The 13,155-nt window shown below is 42.0% G+C and overlaps 1 protein-coding gene and 1 long non-coding RNA gene across 2 annotated transcripts in view; one reads left to right on the forward strand and one right to left on the reverse strand.

Annotated features, from left to right (window-relative positions):
- LOXHD1 (lipoxygenase homology domains 1) overlaps window positions 1-13,155 on the forward strand; it is a 106,284-nt gene that overhangs the window by 40,988 nt on the left and 52,141 nt on the right. Inside the window, exons 16-24 of the mRNA XM_021381571.1 lie at window positions 161-458; window positions 697-851; window positions 2,109-2,242; window positions 2,785-2,933; window positions 4,175-4,279; window positions 4,957-5,085; window positions 5,702-5,866; window positions 9,459-9,640; window positions 12,333-12,449. Coding sequence (XP_021237246.1) covers window positions 161-458; window positions 697-851; window positions 2,109-2,242; window positions 2,785-2,933; window positions 4,175-4,279; window positions 4,957-5,085; window positions 5,702-5,866; window positions 9,459-9,640; window positions 12,333-12,449 — 1,434 coding nt within the window. The remainder of the gene's footprint in view (window positions 1-160; window positions 459-696; window positions 852-2,108; window positions 2,243-2,784; window positions 2,934-4,174; window positions 4,280-4,956; window positions 5,086-5,701; window positions 5,867-9,458; window positions 9,641-12,332; window positions 12,450-13,155) is intronic.
- On the reverse strand, window positions 4,956-8,010 carry LOC110390320. Its single transcript, XR_002433693.1, has 5 exons — window positions 7,680-8,010; window positions 7,471-7,576; window positions 5,928-6,046; window positions 5,175-5,235; window positions 4,956-5,051 (listed from the first exon to the last, which is right to left on the reverse strand). It is a non-coding gene; the product is annotated as an uncharacterized LOC110390320 (long non-coding RNA).

A 13,155-nucleotide genomic window follows, 5' to 3' on the forward strand; every position in this document is an offset into this window, starting at 1 on the left:
GGAAAACATGAAACAGGGAGGATAAATTAATGGTTATCTTGTTTTTGAAAATGACCTTATTCTCACTTTTCCAATCAGACGGGTGTTTTGGGTGACATTTTTAAGAATGCTCTGAAGTTGTCTAATATTCTATTGGTTACCAACTTTTCCTTGGTGGCAGATAGAGGCTGCAGATGTTGGCAAGATTTATAAGATTCGGATAGGCCATGATGGGAAAGGCATTGGGGATGGCTGGTTCCTGGAAAGTGTCACACTGAAGCGCCTTGCCACGAAGATGGATGAGTCTGATAAAAAAAAGAAGAAAAAGAAAAAGTCTGAGGAGGAGGAAGAAGAGGAGACAAAGGTGGAAGAAGTTATGGATGTCTATACATTTCTGGCACACCGCTGGCTAGCTAAAGATGAAGGAGACAAGGAGCTCGTGGTTGAACTTGTGCCTGATGGAGAATCTGAACTGGAGGGTAAATATCAGACGGAATGTGCATGTGCGTGGATACAGCTGAGAGTTTAGCAGATCCTAACTGTTTGAGTAGCTAATGACGAGGGCTAGAGAAAAATGGTACATCTCATGTTTTAAGACAGACAAAAGCTTTCTTAGCCTGAGGTTTTTGGGCCACGCACTTCTTTGGGAGCCAAGGATCTGATGATCCATAGCTATTTTGGGGCTTCTTTAATCTCCTGTTGCAATTTCACTTGCAGAGAATACATACGAAGTCCACGTTCTTACTGGAAATGTGTGGGGATCTGGGACAGATGCTAATGTCTTCTTGAGCATCTATGGCGTAGGAAGAGGAGACACGGGCGAGCGCCAGCTGAAAAGGTCCAATAACCTCAACAAATTTGAAAAGGGCCAGGTAATGCATGAACTCAATTCACTCAAGCAAGCCGAAGGCCGGCAGAGCTCTCTCAAATATCATTCTAGACATTCCTTACTGTCTCCTCTCTGCAGGGCTCTGTAGGTTTCTTCTTTCAGCTTAAAGCTCAGATGTGCTTTATTTCTGAATAGGATTATTAAAGTAAAATAACCCCAAAACAATTTCCAGAGAAAATTAATTTGAATATTAGGCTGAACATTCTTCTGCGTTGGAGCTTCCTTTTTCATCTGCTTCCTGTAAGCGTTCTGGTAATAACACTTCCTGCCCGGAATACTCGAAAACCACAAACTTTATATTGATATTGGAGAGCATTTGTGTGGCAGTTCAAGCACATCGGTATTTAGATTGCAAATACACTTCCAAATGCTCTGCTCAGTGAGTCAGGGAATAAAAGCAATATCACACAGCGTGCTATAATTAGGTTATGATCCAATCCAATTAAACAGCATCACTGCAAATTATATATTTGCCATAAAAATGCTATATCAAGCAACTATTATAGCCAGAAATCATTCAAGGAATAATTCTGAGTAACAAAGAATCATAGCGACAATAAGCAGCAGTGGAAAACTTGCAATTAGAAAAAAAAAATAGAGTCTAAGGTTGTTAAATAAGCTGTTAGCTGTGATTTATGAGCTTGGCACGGGTGAAACTGCAACCTGCACACGGTTCTTTGCTCAGTGGGAAGAGCTCCAGGCTGCAAATGTAACATTCTCTGCTCCTGGGAATAGAAACCCAACATCTACTAACAAGTTAATCACGTTAAGATGTTTAAAGTGTTATGACAACAGGGCCCATCCTGTCACACTAATGCTGCTAATAAATGAGCCTCATGGTTGTGGTAAATGACAAAAATCTGCAGATTGAAATAAAGCACATGGAGGCGCAGGGGGGAGTTTCTGTGGAGTTAATGTGTTTATGTCCAGTTCCAGATTCAGACTAGGGGAAATGCTAACCCTGCGAGTAATGAGATTTAGGAGAGTTAAACCCACGTGGAAGATGGGATGAGGTAAAGAAAGGAGGGAAGGGCTCTGCATTTCTGTGGCTGTCACTGCCTCATAGAAGCCAAGCATGAGTGTTTAAGGGAGACTACAGCTCTCTAGTAATTTTAGTACATCCATCCTAGGAATACAGGGAAACTTACAAACATCTTACAAGCAAATTACACCATCCCAGCTGACGCCTCTCTTTTCCCCTTTCTGGAGAAGAGTTATTTTCCTCTTGCCTCCTGCACAGGTGGATGTGTTCACCATCAAAGCCATTGATCTGGGTGAGCTGAAGAAGCTGCGGATCCGCCACGATAACTCTGGTAGTAGCCCAAGCTGGTTCCTGGAGAGGGTAGAGATTGTTGACCTCAAGGAGAGCACCACGTGAGCAGCCCAGTGCACCCTTTTCATATGGTTGGAAAAAGGGGCACGTTCTCCCAGACAGCTGGGTGAACAAAGAGTGTATTTTAAGAAACCATAAATGCAAGCTTGTCTTTGAGTGGGAGCTTGTTGGTAAGTTGCACAGTGTGTTGGTGGGTGGGTCTGTTCATAAGGACCTCAAGATGGGTCCACTCTTCCTAAGTATAAAACACCTGAGAGACCGCAGGTTTCTTTGAGTTATTTAAATTCTTCTGGATGTGAAAAGTAAAAGGATTCGGTCATATGGGGCTGACAGCTCAGCGCCAGAACAGCACTTTTCAGTAAGTGCTCACTAACCAGTTTATGGATTAAGTTTTCACAAACAATACCAGAGCTCAAGGATGGAAACAGATGCATTGTTCATCTCTGGGCAATCTTCATGGTACTTGTTTGTTTGTGTGCTGGCTTTTGTTTTGTTATAAAGCAGCTTCTGATCTGTGCTTATTTCTGTCATTAAAGCCCACGAAGCCCTGTGTAAATGCTGGGTGCTGCTGTCATTCTTGTAGGTATTATTTCCCATGCCAGAGGTGGTTAGCAGTTGAGGAAGACGACGGTCAAATTGTCAGGGAGCTGGTCCCAGTGGATGAAGCATTTGTAAAGAAAGATTCAGAAAATGATGGCCAGTCTCTTGCAACGCTGGGCCTGGAACAGAAAGGTCGGTGTTAGCCTTGTGTTTCTTCCAGTGTGGGGTTGAAAAGGAACCAAATGATTAGCAGTGCTATGGGCAATACCTGTTAGCATTCAGTGGGCTGTAATTCAGCCCCAGCCAGGAAGTTTTCAGGTGTGAATGAAGTGTGAAGTGCATGTCAGCCAGGCAAGAGTGGACATTCCTCTCTTCTAGGTGATGTAATAATCTTGCAAGGTTAGACCAAAAGTGAGAAAGCCAGGACTGACAGATAACAAGTTTAATCATCATCTCTCAGCTAAAATGTACATTGGTTGTTAAAATGTAAGGCATAAATCTCAGCCAGTTCACATCATGGACTGGAATTTTTAAACATTTCTACATGAAACCAAGCAGAGATCAGACAAGATCAGGGGAACAGGCGAAACCTAAGTTTTTCATGGTTTCCATCTTGATGTTTATGACTGTTGTCCTCCAGACGCCTTTGTCTCTGTTGCAACATAATTTTGCACAGAACAGTGATATCCTCTGATGCAGGGAGGTGCTGAGTGCCCAGCAGTCCCACTGGCTTCACTGTCTGCAAGAGGTCATAAATCCTCCTTTAGTTCTCCCTCCATAAGCTTTTGAATACATGATTATTTTCCACAAATTGCATAATCCCTCGGTTCAGGAGGACCTGCTGGTTGAGCAGCATCCTGGAAATCACATATCCGACTATGGCAGAAAGCTGCTGTTTCAGAAACCTGGAGTAGGTTTTTGTAGCTCAGCGAAGGCTATGTGAGACTTTCCCATTTCTTTATGAGTTTAATGATTGCTAGATGATGGTGCAATAGGAACCCCTCTTGTGATGCTATTGAGAAGGGTGTGTCTGTGACCATTAACCATGAATATCAAAGTGTATATAGCTTCTGACATGCGTTAAATGCGCTTATATTACGTGGTGATATCAGAAGAAAGAGACTTTTTTTCCCAAGAGATTGTATTGTAGATAGAAACATCTCTGAGGAGTCTTAGAGGTGTCCAGGAAATAAACAGGAAAGGTGAGCACATTTCTCATCTTTAAATATGCAGACAATGTAGTGAATGAGTGGATCAGTAGATGAATGCACAACCAGATAGCCCTGCTCACAGCATGAGGCAGGAGTTGGAGATTGCAATATGGCTGCAATCAGTCAAAATAGAACTCAAACCAAACACACACACATGGTGAAAAGTAGAATTCATTCCTATTCAGTCTTCACACTCTTAAACTAAGATATTTTATCTGACAGCTAAATCCACAACATACATTGTGAAAGTGAAAACTGGAGACAAGAAGAATGCTGGAACGGATGCCAACGTCTTCATCACTCTCTATGGAAGTAAAGATGATACAGGTACGGATCCGTGTGATGGAAAGAGATAGCACCTCACTGATGAATATAATTGTCTGAAAAGACAGGTCCTTGTTTCTTTTTGCTTCCTCAAAACCGATTCCTCGGTCCTTTTTAGGACAACTGCATGTTCTCGCTGTCTGTGCATACTCGGTGTTAGCTGGGAGCATACCACCAGCTGCTGTAAATCATTGCCAGACTTTGAGATGCTGATTTGCACCAGCTGCTGGTCCAAAGGCTTTAATTTCAATTATAGAAACAGCGCAGTTGCCTGGGACTACATTGCTGAGCAGTGAATGTGGTGAATGATTTGCTTTCCTCAGCAGTGAATCAGAATGCTCCTGAAATCCAGCCCTGCTCTGCCTCGTTGAGTGGCCCAGAAGTATTTCATCAGCTGATGAGCTGTGTGGGGGGGCTGATGGGTAGGGCCCATCTTGCCAACTGTAAACACAGGCCAACAGCACTGCCCCGGTGGCATTGGCAGCGGGTCCCTCCAGAAAAGAGCTTTTTGGGTGGTGATGTTGATACAGGTTTGGGTTCAGAGGGCGGGAGGGCAAAGCTCGGATCTCAAGATGAAAAGCTGTTTTTCACATTTTATTCATTTCCATTGTTCCACTGTTGACGTTCCCAGAGGATTTGTTTCACATGCTGAACAATGTCCTTTTGCATTGCCACAACAGGGATAGTCAGCCTGAAGGCCTCCAAGCTTAACAAGAACAAATTTGAGCGTGGGAAGATAGATGAGTTTACAGTAGAGTCTGTCGACATTGGAGACCTGAAAAAAATCAAGATAGGCCATGACAATGCAGGTAAGATAACATGCTTTGTAGTTTAGCATTTCTGCTTGATTTGGCATGTTATTGTATAAAATAACCTTCCACCAAGTCCCCAGATTTACCTTTTGCTGATGAATCCTTGCTGCCGCTTTGGCTGCTGCTGTCACTGTTCTTCTGTTGATGCTAAAACAAAAATTAAAAAAAAAGCAAAACAACAGAAAACTGGAAGATTTTCTTGTTCCACATAGGACCTACAGACTTCTCAAATCTGTCAGTATTTTTGTGGGTTTTTTTCCATTATCAAGTGCTAGCTGCTTTTCAAACAGATGTGTCTCCAATACCAACGAGGAAAGCTCTGATAGGATACATGGATTCCTTCCAAGGGATAAATTGAAAGCTTCCCTATTAGTCCAAATTAATCCAAGCAACGGAGTAATTAGCACTTTCATAAATGCATCTTTAACTTGTTGCATACAGAGATACAAAATGTGTTATCTCAAGCCTGGCCAGTCGTTTGCAATGATCTTTTATGATTTCTATTCCATTGGCAAAAGAGAGGAATATTAAATTATCTGAGGCCGGGAAGGTAATGATTCATTTGCTGCTGTCTGTAAAGGCTTTGTTATTCCCTGTATCTCTCCAACCACAGGTAATTCAAATGGCTGGTTTTTGGAATGGGTGGAAATTGATGCCCCATCCCTGGGACAGTGCCTCAAGTTCCCTTGTGGCCGCTGGCTGGATAAATCAGAGGACGATGGAGCCATTGAGAGATTCATCTTCCCTGCAGAACTGCAGACAACAGAATATATCCCATGTGAGCAGAACGCTATTTCCCCAGTATACACCCATCATTACAGAAGATAAAATCTCACTACCTCATGTAGTTTTGCAGGATTGGCTTCTCCCTGGAACTGTCTTTGAGAAATTTATGGATACATAAGATGCCTTCAGGTGCTCCAAGAAAGTTCCTCTGGGTTCTCTAGACAAATGTTTCCTGCATTTGCCAAATTAGAGTGTCACTAGAAGCTATGTGGCTGTATTTGTTTGTCCTTTTGCTCCCTCTTGCTTTCATCTCCAGGTCCTTAGCCAAATTCAAGTTGGGTTCCTAGCCTCCAGTTTCCCTTCAACCTTGCTCCATTCTAACATTACTGTTTCTGTTGTCAAAGCAGACACCTGTGATCTCACTTGCAAGCCTTAGTCCCACTGATGCCTTTCACATTGCACACACCTCTCTTGCTGAAGGACCCTCTTCCATAGTTTCTCTGATGTGTTGCTCTTCTGATAGCGTTGCATTAGTCTACCTCTTTCAGAATCACTTTTTCTTACTTAATCTTCATTCCCCTCTAAGTTAATGTTTGGGGTAAACCCAGTGTCAGTACCAAAAGCACCAAAAGCCTTCCGCCTGCAGTTACTCATTTAGACATCAGTAGTTAGACCTTCCCAATCTCTCTATTTCTGACTCAATTTCCTTCTCCGTAAATAATTGTAGGAATTGCTACATAGAAGACTGTCAACTGCTACAATTCTGTTTTGACTCTCAACACTATGGTAGATGCTGAAGGTCTCTTTCACACTGGCTGGCTTCCCTCCAGCCTCCATATGCACATACTCTGCAGTCTGTAAGTTAAAAATCGTCTTTCTCTTCTGAAGACCTAATCCTCTCCCGTAATCTGACCAAGAGGTTTCTCCTGTCTTTCTCTCCCTAATAGGGGATACTTTCATACAAATGAATATAATCCAGAGACCTTGTATATGTTTCTCAGCAGGTTTTTCCATATTATCCCAGTCAATGTGCATTTAGATGCAGACATTGACTATATAAACTATACAATTTATTCATGTCCCAGCATATAACAGTGAGAGTTCCTGGAATGCCATGCTGTTGAGTACGCTGTGTGTAAACCTGATTTTTGTCAGCATTTGAAAATGGTTGGCCAAAAGTCACACATCAAACTGAGCATCAACTCGGGCAGTTTCACCATTTAAACCATTCCCACCACGCTATTTACTACATTCTGTTTTCCTAAATACTAACCTAGCAGTTTCAGTTTGCCAGAGGCATCTAAAATAACTGTTTTAGATTTGAACGACCCATGCCAGAATTTTTTTCATGACGAACAAATGATGAAAACATGTCATCAGCAGTCCAATTAAAACCATGCCTGTAGGGATACTGTTTTAAAAGTGCCATGTAAATGGAATGGGAGTCTGACAGCTGAAAGTTGTGCTGCCAGTGACCTTGTTACGGTGCCGCTTTGCTGATTCAGTTCTAAGCTGATATTAATATTCAAGCAGCAAGAGCAAGCAGCACAGACTTCAGTAGCAAAAGTCATTTTTAATTCATAATGCATAGCACGTGATTTTTGGTCTCCAGGATTATTCCCCCTCTTATGTATTGGAGAAACTATGCTAGTTTACCTGGAGCAAAGCAGAGTAGATTTCATTGAGTTGGGCAGAAGGAATATTAAGTACCTCCAGGCTGACTCTGTTAAGGAAAACTTCTTCATCTCTGTTCTCCTGAGAGCTGTGGTTAGAGAGCCTGATTTTAATGAATGATTCTCCTCTGATATGCTTAATCAGAGTTACTCCAGCATTAAGAGATACAGTGCCAGGAATGTCCCCTCTACCTGAATGGAAATTCTGGATCTGAAATGCAGCACAAAACACTGCTGTGTAACGAATAGCAGAGATGACTGAAGTCCCTGCAGCATGGGAGGGTGCAGATGACAGCAGCTGAAAAGACTGTGGAAAGTGGTGGGCGGTGTGTGAAGGAGAGACCTGGTGATAGCATCAGGTGTAGAGATCTGTGCGTGTGGGTAATGAGATGGAGTGCAGCGATTGTGCCTGCCTAAAGCAGGGAGAGGTTCCTGCAGCTAACGGGGTGGCCACTGCATAGATTCGCCCATAGATTTCAGAGAGGATTTAAAGAGAGGGAGATGGGACTCTGTCTAGCAAATGGAACTTACACGTCCTCATGGCGATGGAGTGTCTGACCTCACAGAATCTCAGAATCTCACTCTTGCCAACAGATGTTTGGTCATTCACAGGTGGGATGACAGATTCATTCATAGGTTTGGAAAACAATTCATAGAATCACAGAATCATTAAGGTTGGAAAAGACCTCCAAGATCTCCAAGTCCAACTCCAGTCTATGTCCCCAGTTGCCACATATCCAGAGTTCTTGATCACCTCCAGAGATGATGACTACCACTTCCCTGGGCAGCCTGTGCCAATGCCCGATCACTCTTTCAGAGAATAACATTTTCAGCTAACCCTGAGGAAGATGCCTGTGTTTCCTTATCTGGCTCTTTCTCCAAACTCTATTGACTTCAGTGATTGCATTCCTTTGGCTACAAGGGGTATTTACACCCATCTGACATATGGACATTTGAACATTAGTTTCTTAGTCAGTGAGCTGAGCCGGTGAGCTGAGCAGCATCTCACCTTGGAAACTAGAGTTGGAAGGGAGTTCATAGAATCAAAGAATGGCCTGGGTTGAAAAGGACCTCAAATATCATCTAGTTTCAACCCCCCTGCCTTGGGCAGGTTTGCCAACCACTGCATGACTTGACCAAGGATATTCAGCAAACCTGCAGCAGAGCCAGGAACAGAGACTCAGACTTCTTCCTTGGTCGGTCCTGTTCCTTGGCAAGTCCAGCTGGACTCAGGACTGAGAAGCTGTGAAGACAGAGAAGGACAAGAGGAAGATTTTTTTTAGTAATGGGGTGTTCTGTAGAAACCAAGGGAACAGAGTAAGGAAGTATGTAGAATCTTGATCCTTACTGTCCTGTATTCACCATTCATCTGCTGTGTTTTACCTTGTTTGCCTTGGCGTTTAGGTCTATATGCTGTTAGAGAAAAAAGTGATGCTATTAGAAAACTAAGGCAGAGTGGATAGAAAAAGGTTTTATTTTTTTTCCTTCTAACTGACTTTTGTCGCTTGTTTAGTAGTGAAAGCAATAGGAGATATTTTACAAAGCTATCCTGAATATTTGTCTACTGCCTCCAGTTGCTTTAACTTCATCCATCTGCTGAGTTGCTCAGAATTTTCTGAGTTCATGGTTTGCTTTAAGACATGAGCTGTTGAAGTAAATCCTCTTTCACTATCTTTATGTAGCCAGTATAAATATACTGAGCATTTTCTGATCATATGATTAGTTTCAAAATCTCAGCAAATTGAGATGAATGAAGGTCAATTGGCTTTGTATGGATAGAGCAAATTCCTCTGGATGCTCGTAATACTGATCAGCTTCTAGGGGAGCAGAAGTGTAATTCTTCCCCTGTCCTCTTCAGCTGTTGAGTTATCCAATCCAGATTTTGTTACTTTAAAATATTCTTAGGAACATTGTTCTGCTGCTTGCTAACTTTTTTTTTTTATTACTATCTTCTGCCATTTCCTACATCAGTTGTTCCTTATGAGATTACAGTCTACACCAGTGATATCTTTGGAGCTGGCACAGATGCAGATGTCTTCATTGTTCTCTATGGAACTGATGGGATCTGCACTCAGCAAAAATCCCTGTGCCTCAACAAGAGAGAGCAACGGATGTACTTTGAGAGGAACTCAGTGAATCAGTTTATTGTGGAGGTAAAATCAAATATGTTTGCTCTCATCTTACATTGCCTTGAGGGGATTAGGAAGAGGAAAATGTAGTGAAGGGGGAAATTTTTTTCTTATTGGGAAAGGTATTTGGCTCTTCTACTCTATTCTACAACACACTTACCATGTATTGCAGCAAATCATTTCTCACTGAGATCCAGTTAGTAGCCACTCAAAGTTATCAACACTCAGTGCCTGGTGCCTTATTAAATCTGCAAGGGTAGGTGCAATTTTATCTTGTAGCTGACGTGTACCAATTCTTGGACAAGGAAGCTTGCCTCTCCTTGTAAAGTTGGGGGACACTTTGGAAGGTTAATGCATAGGTACATGTACATCCTCCATTTCCTAGACCATAACTGGTATCAGTCTCTGACATGAGGTGTCCCATACTGAAGTTCACCTTTCATCATTTAATGTTCTTGTTTCAAGAGATGGTGCTGAAGGAGTTGGTCCATAATCCTCACTGCTTATGTACAGCTTCATTTGGGTTGGATAGGTTGGCTGCATGATTTTCCAAATACCTCAGGCTAATTCTTTGAAAGGTCTTATCAACAGTTTCCTGAAGAATTTGCACATGTGTAACCAAATAATAAACCAGTGCATGTAAATCACTGCTCATTTACATTAAGAGTATTTAGTGATTCCTATTTGTAATATATTCCTATTTGTAATATATTCCTATTACTGAGAATCTGTGAGAGGCAAAAATACAGGCAGTCCTGCTCTGATCTACTCTTTGGATACTACTTAATACACTCACCTTCGCTCCCTGGGTACAAAGCCAGCACTGACCTCATACAGTTCTTTACAACCTCTGTGTGCTTTGATTTGTTTTTGTAGAATAACTGAAGGCAAACCTTAAAACAAACCTTTAAACAAGTTCAAATGATTCCAGACGACATTGTTGTAATATGGAATGAATCATAAAATAAATCCCCATTGTGATTCCTTAAAAACAAACTGTATTACTTATTTTGGTGGTCTTTCCACAGAGTTCTTCAAAACAGAGGTGGCATTAATACATAGGTATAAATCTTAAACTGAATGTTATTGTTATTTCTTTATTCCCTAACATTTATTTTAAGTTTGGCAGAACATGAGACATCAGTAATTTTCTTGGATGAAACAATGAAAATGCAGGTTGTTCTTCAGGTTTGTAAGATAATATTAACCTGTCCCCAAACTTAGAATCATAGAATAAATACAACATAATTATTTAGCAATTTATGCTTTCTGAGTGAATTGCTGATGTCTTTGCTTCAATGTGAGACAATTTTGTTAGCTGAGAAGAGAGGGGTAATGATCTCCGGTGGTGTAAATTGAGAAGTTTGTTTTTTTAATGTTTCAAAGAACAAAAGTTTCCAAGTCCCCGTGGAAAGATCAATGTGTTTTTTCCTATGCACAAAGGAGTTTTGCAGCCAGCTTTGTTTCTTCAAAGGCCAACTATACAAAAGCTTGCACAAAAAAATAACGAAAGATGTTGCTTTGGAGCAGATGTATTTTCTCCTGCTCAGGCTTCTGGAAGGAAGTGTCTTAAAGGTAATATAGGTGCGACAAATCACTCCAGTAACACGGTGAGACATGAAACCAAAACAGCTGCTTCATCAGATAGTGATCCTGTTGACTTGCTTAGAATGGCCCTCGGATTCTGCACAAAAACAAGAAAGGGAACATGAAATGCCAGGCTGTTAATACTGTGCTTTGATCTCAAGGCTGTTTTCCCTGAGTTATAACAGTGCCCAGCCATCTAATCATGTAAGCACAGCACCATTCCAATTTCTAAAAACATACTTTCATCTGCACTAATACAGAGAAGCTTGACTGGAGAAAGGAAATAAGCTTTAAGTATGGTCTTAAAAGTCACCTGTTGTCCATGCAATAATCTTACACAGAGTCATACAGCGGCTTGGGTTGGAAGGGACCTCAAGGATCATCATGTTCCAATCCCCTTGCCACAGGCAGGGCTGCCAGCTGCTAGATCAAGATCTAGACCAGGCTGCCCAGGACCCATCCAACCTGGCCTTGAACACCTCCAGGGACGTGATGTCCACAATCTCTCTGAACAGCCTGTTCCAGCACCTCACCGCTGTCTCTATAAAAAAAACTTCCCCCTAACATCTAATCCAAATCTCCCCTCTTTTAGTTTGAAACTGTTCCTCCCTGTCCTATCACTATCTACGTATGTAAAAAGTTGATTTCCCTCATGTTTATAAACTCCCTTTAAGTTCTGGAATGTTCCAGTGAGGTCTACAAGCAGCCTTCTCTTTCCCAGGCTGAACAAGCCTATTACCTTCAGCCTATTTTCATAGGAGAGGTGCTCCAGCCCTTGGACCTTCTTTGTGACCTTCTGGGCGTTCTCCAAAAGCTCCATAACTTTCTTGAGTTGGGGGCCCCAGGCTTAGATGCATCAGGGGCCTCACGAGGGCAGAATAGAGGGAGACAATCACCTCCCTGTCCATGCTGGCTGCTCCTCTTCTGATGGAGCCCAGGATACCATTGACCTTCCAGGCCACAAGCACACGCTGCTGGCTCATGTTCAGTTTTTCATCAACCCTGCTTTGTTGAACCTCATGAGATTCACAAGGGCTCACCTTTCAAATTTATCAAGGTCCCTCCGGATGGCCTCTCTTCCTTTCATCTTTCTTTAGCTTTTTTTTTCTTTTTTTTTTTTTTTTTCCAGCTGGAGGATGTTGGTGACATTATTGAAAAGATTCGCATAGGACACAATGGTGGAGGGCTGAACTCCGGATGGCACTTGGATCGTGTGGCAATTCGGAGATTGCTACCAAATGGGAAGGTAGGCTGGGAATCACATCACTCTGGAACAGGTTTCCATTGGACACTGCTTCTACTTCCCAGCGAGGAACTTCAGTACACAAAGTGTGATTAATAGTGAGAAATGACTCCCCAGAGAGCAATGCATGTTAATGAACTCGCTAGAGCTTGGGAATTTGGAGAGCAACAAACATTTATTAACATGTTTTATTATTCAAATGTTGATTATACGACTCTGAAATCATTGTTTTTTAAAAGAGTGCTGCTTTCTCTATAAATTTTGACTAGAATAGAAGTGTTTTCTCCTGGCTGTGGATGAGAGGAAAGCAGTGAAGTTGCTCCTCACCCTTTTCAGGATCTTTGCTGCTGTTCATCTTTAGTGTGAAGGAACAATCTGCCTGCAGGATTTGGAGGCAACATTGTACGGTGCTGCTGCACTGAGAGGGGAGATTTCTGAATTTGTACCTTTGCAAATACAGCTAAAGAACTACAGGCCTTAACAGTTGTCCTTGCAGACATCTGCACTGCTGTGACTGGGCATTCCTGAGTGCCCAGGGCTCATTCAGATACCTCTGTGCCAACCTTACATATCTACAGGGCTCAAAAAAAAAAAACCTGGGGTAAAGTGACAAGAGAAACCAAAGCTTCATATTTTCATATATAGGTTTGTTTTGAATGTTCACAAGGAAGGAAGTAGAAAGTGAGTGCAGCATTTAAAAATGAAAGGT

This window comes from Numida meleagris, chromosome Z (assembly GCF_002078875.1).
Source record: "Numida meleagris isolate 19003 breed g44 Domestic line chromosome Z, NumMel1.0, whole genome shotgun sequence".
Classification (NCBI taxonomy): domain Eukaryota; kingdom Metazoa; phylum Chordata; class Aves; order Galliformes; family Numididae; genus Numida; species Numida meleagris.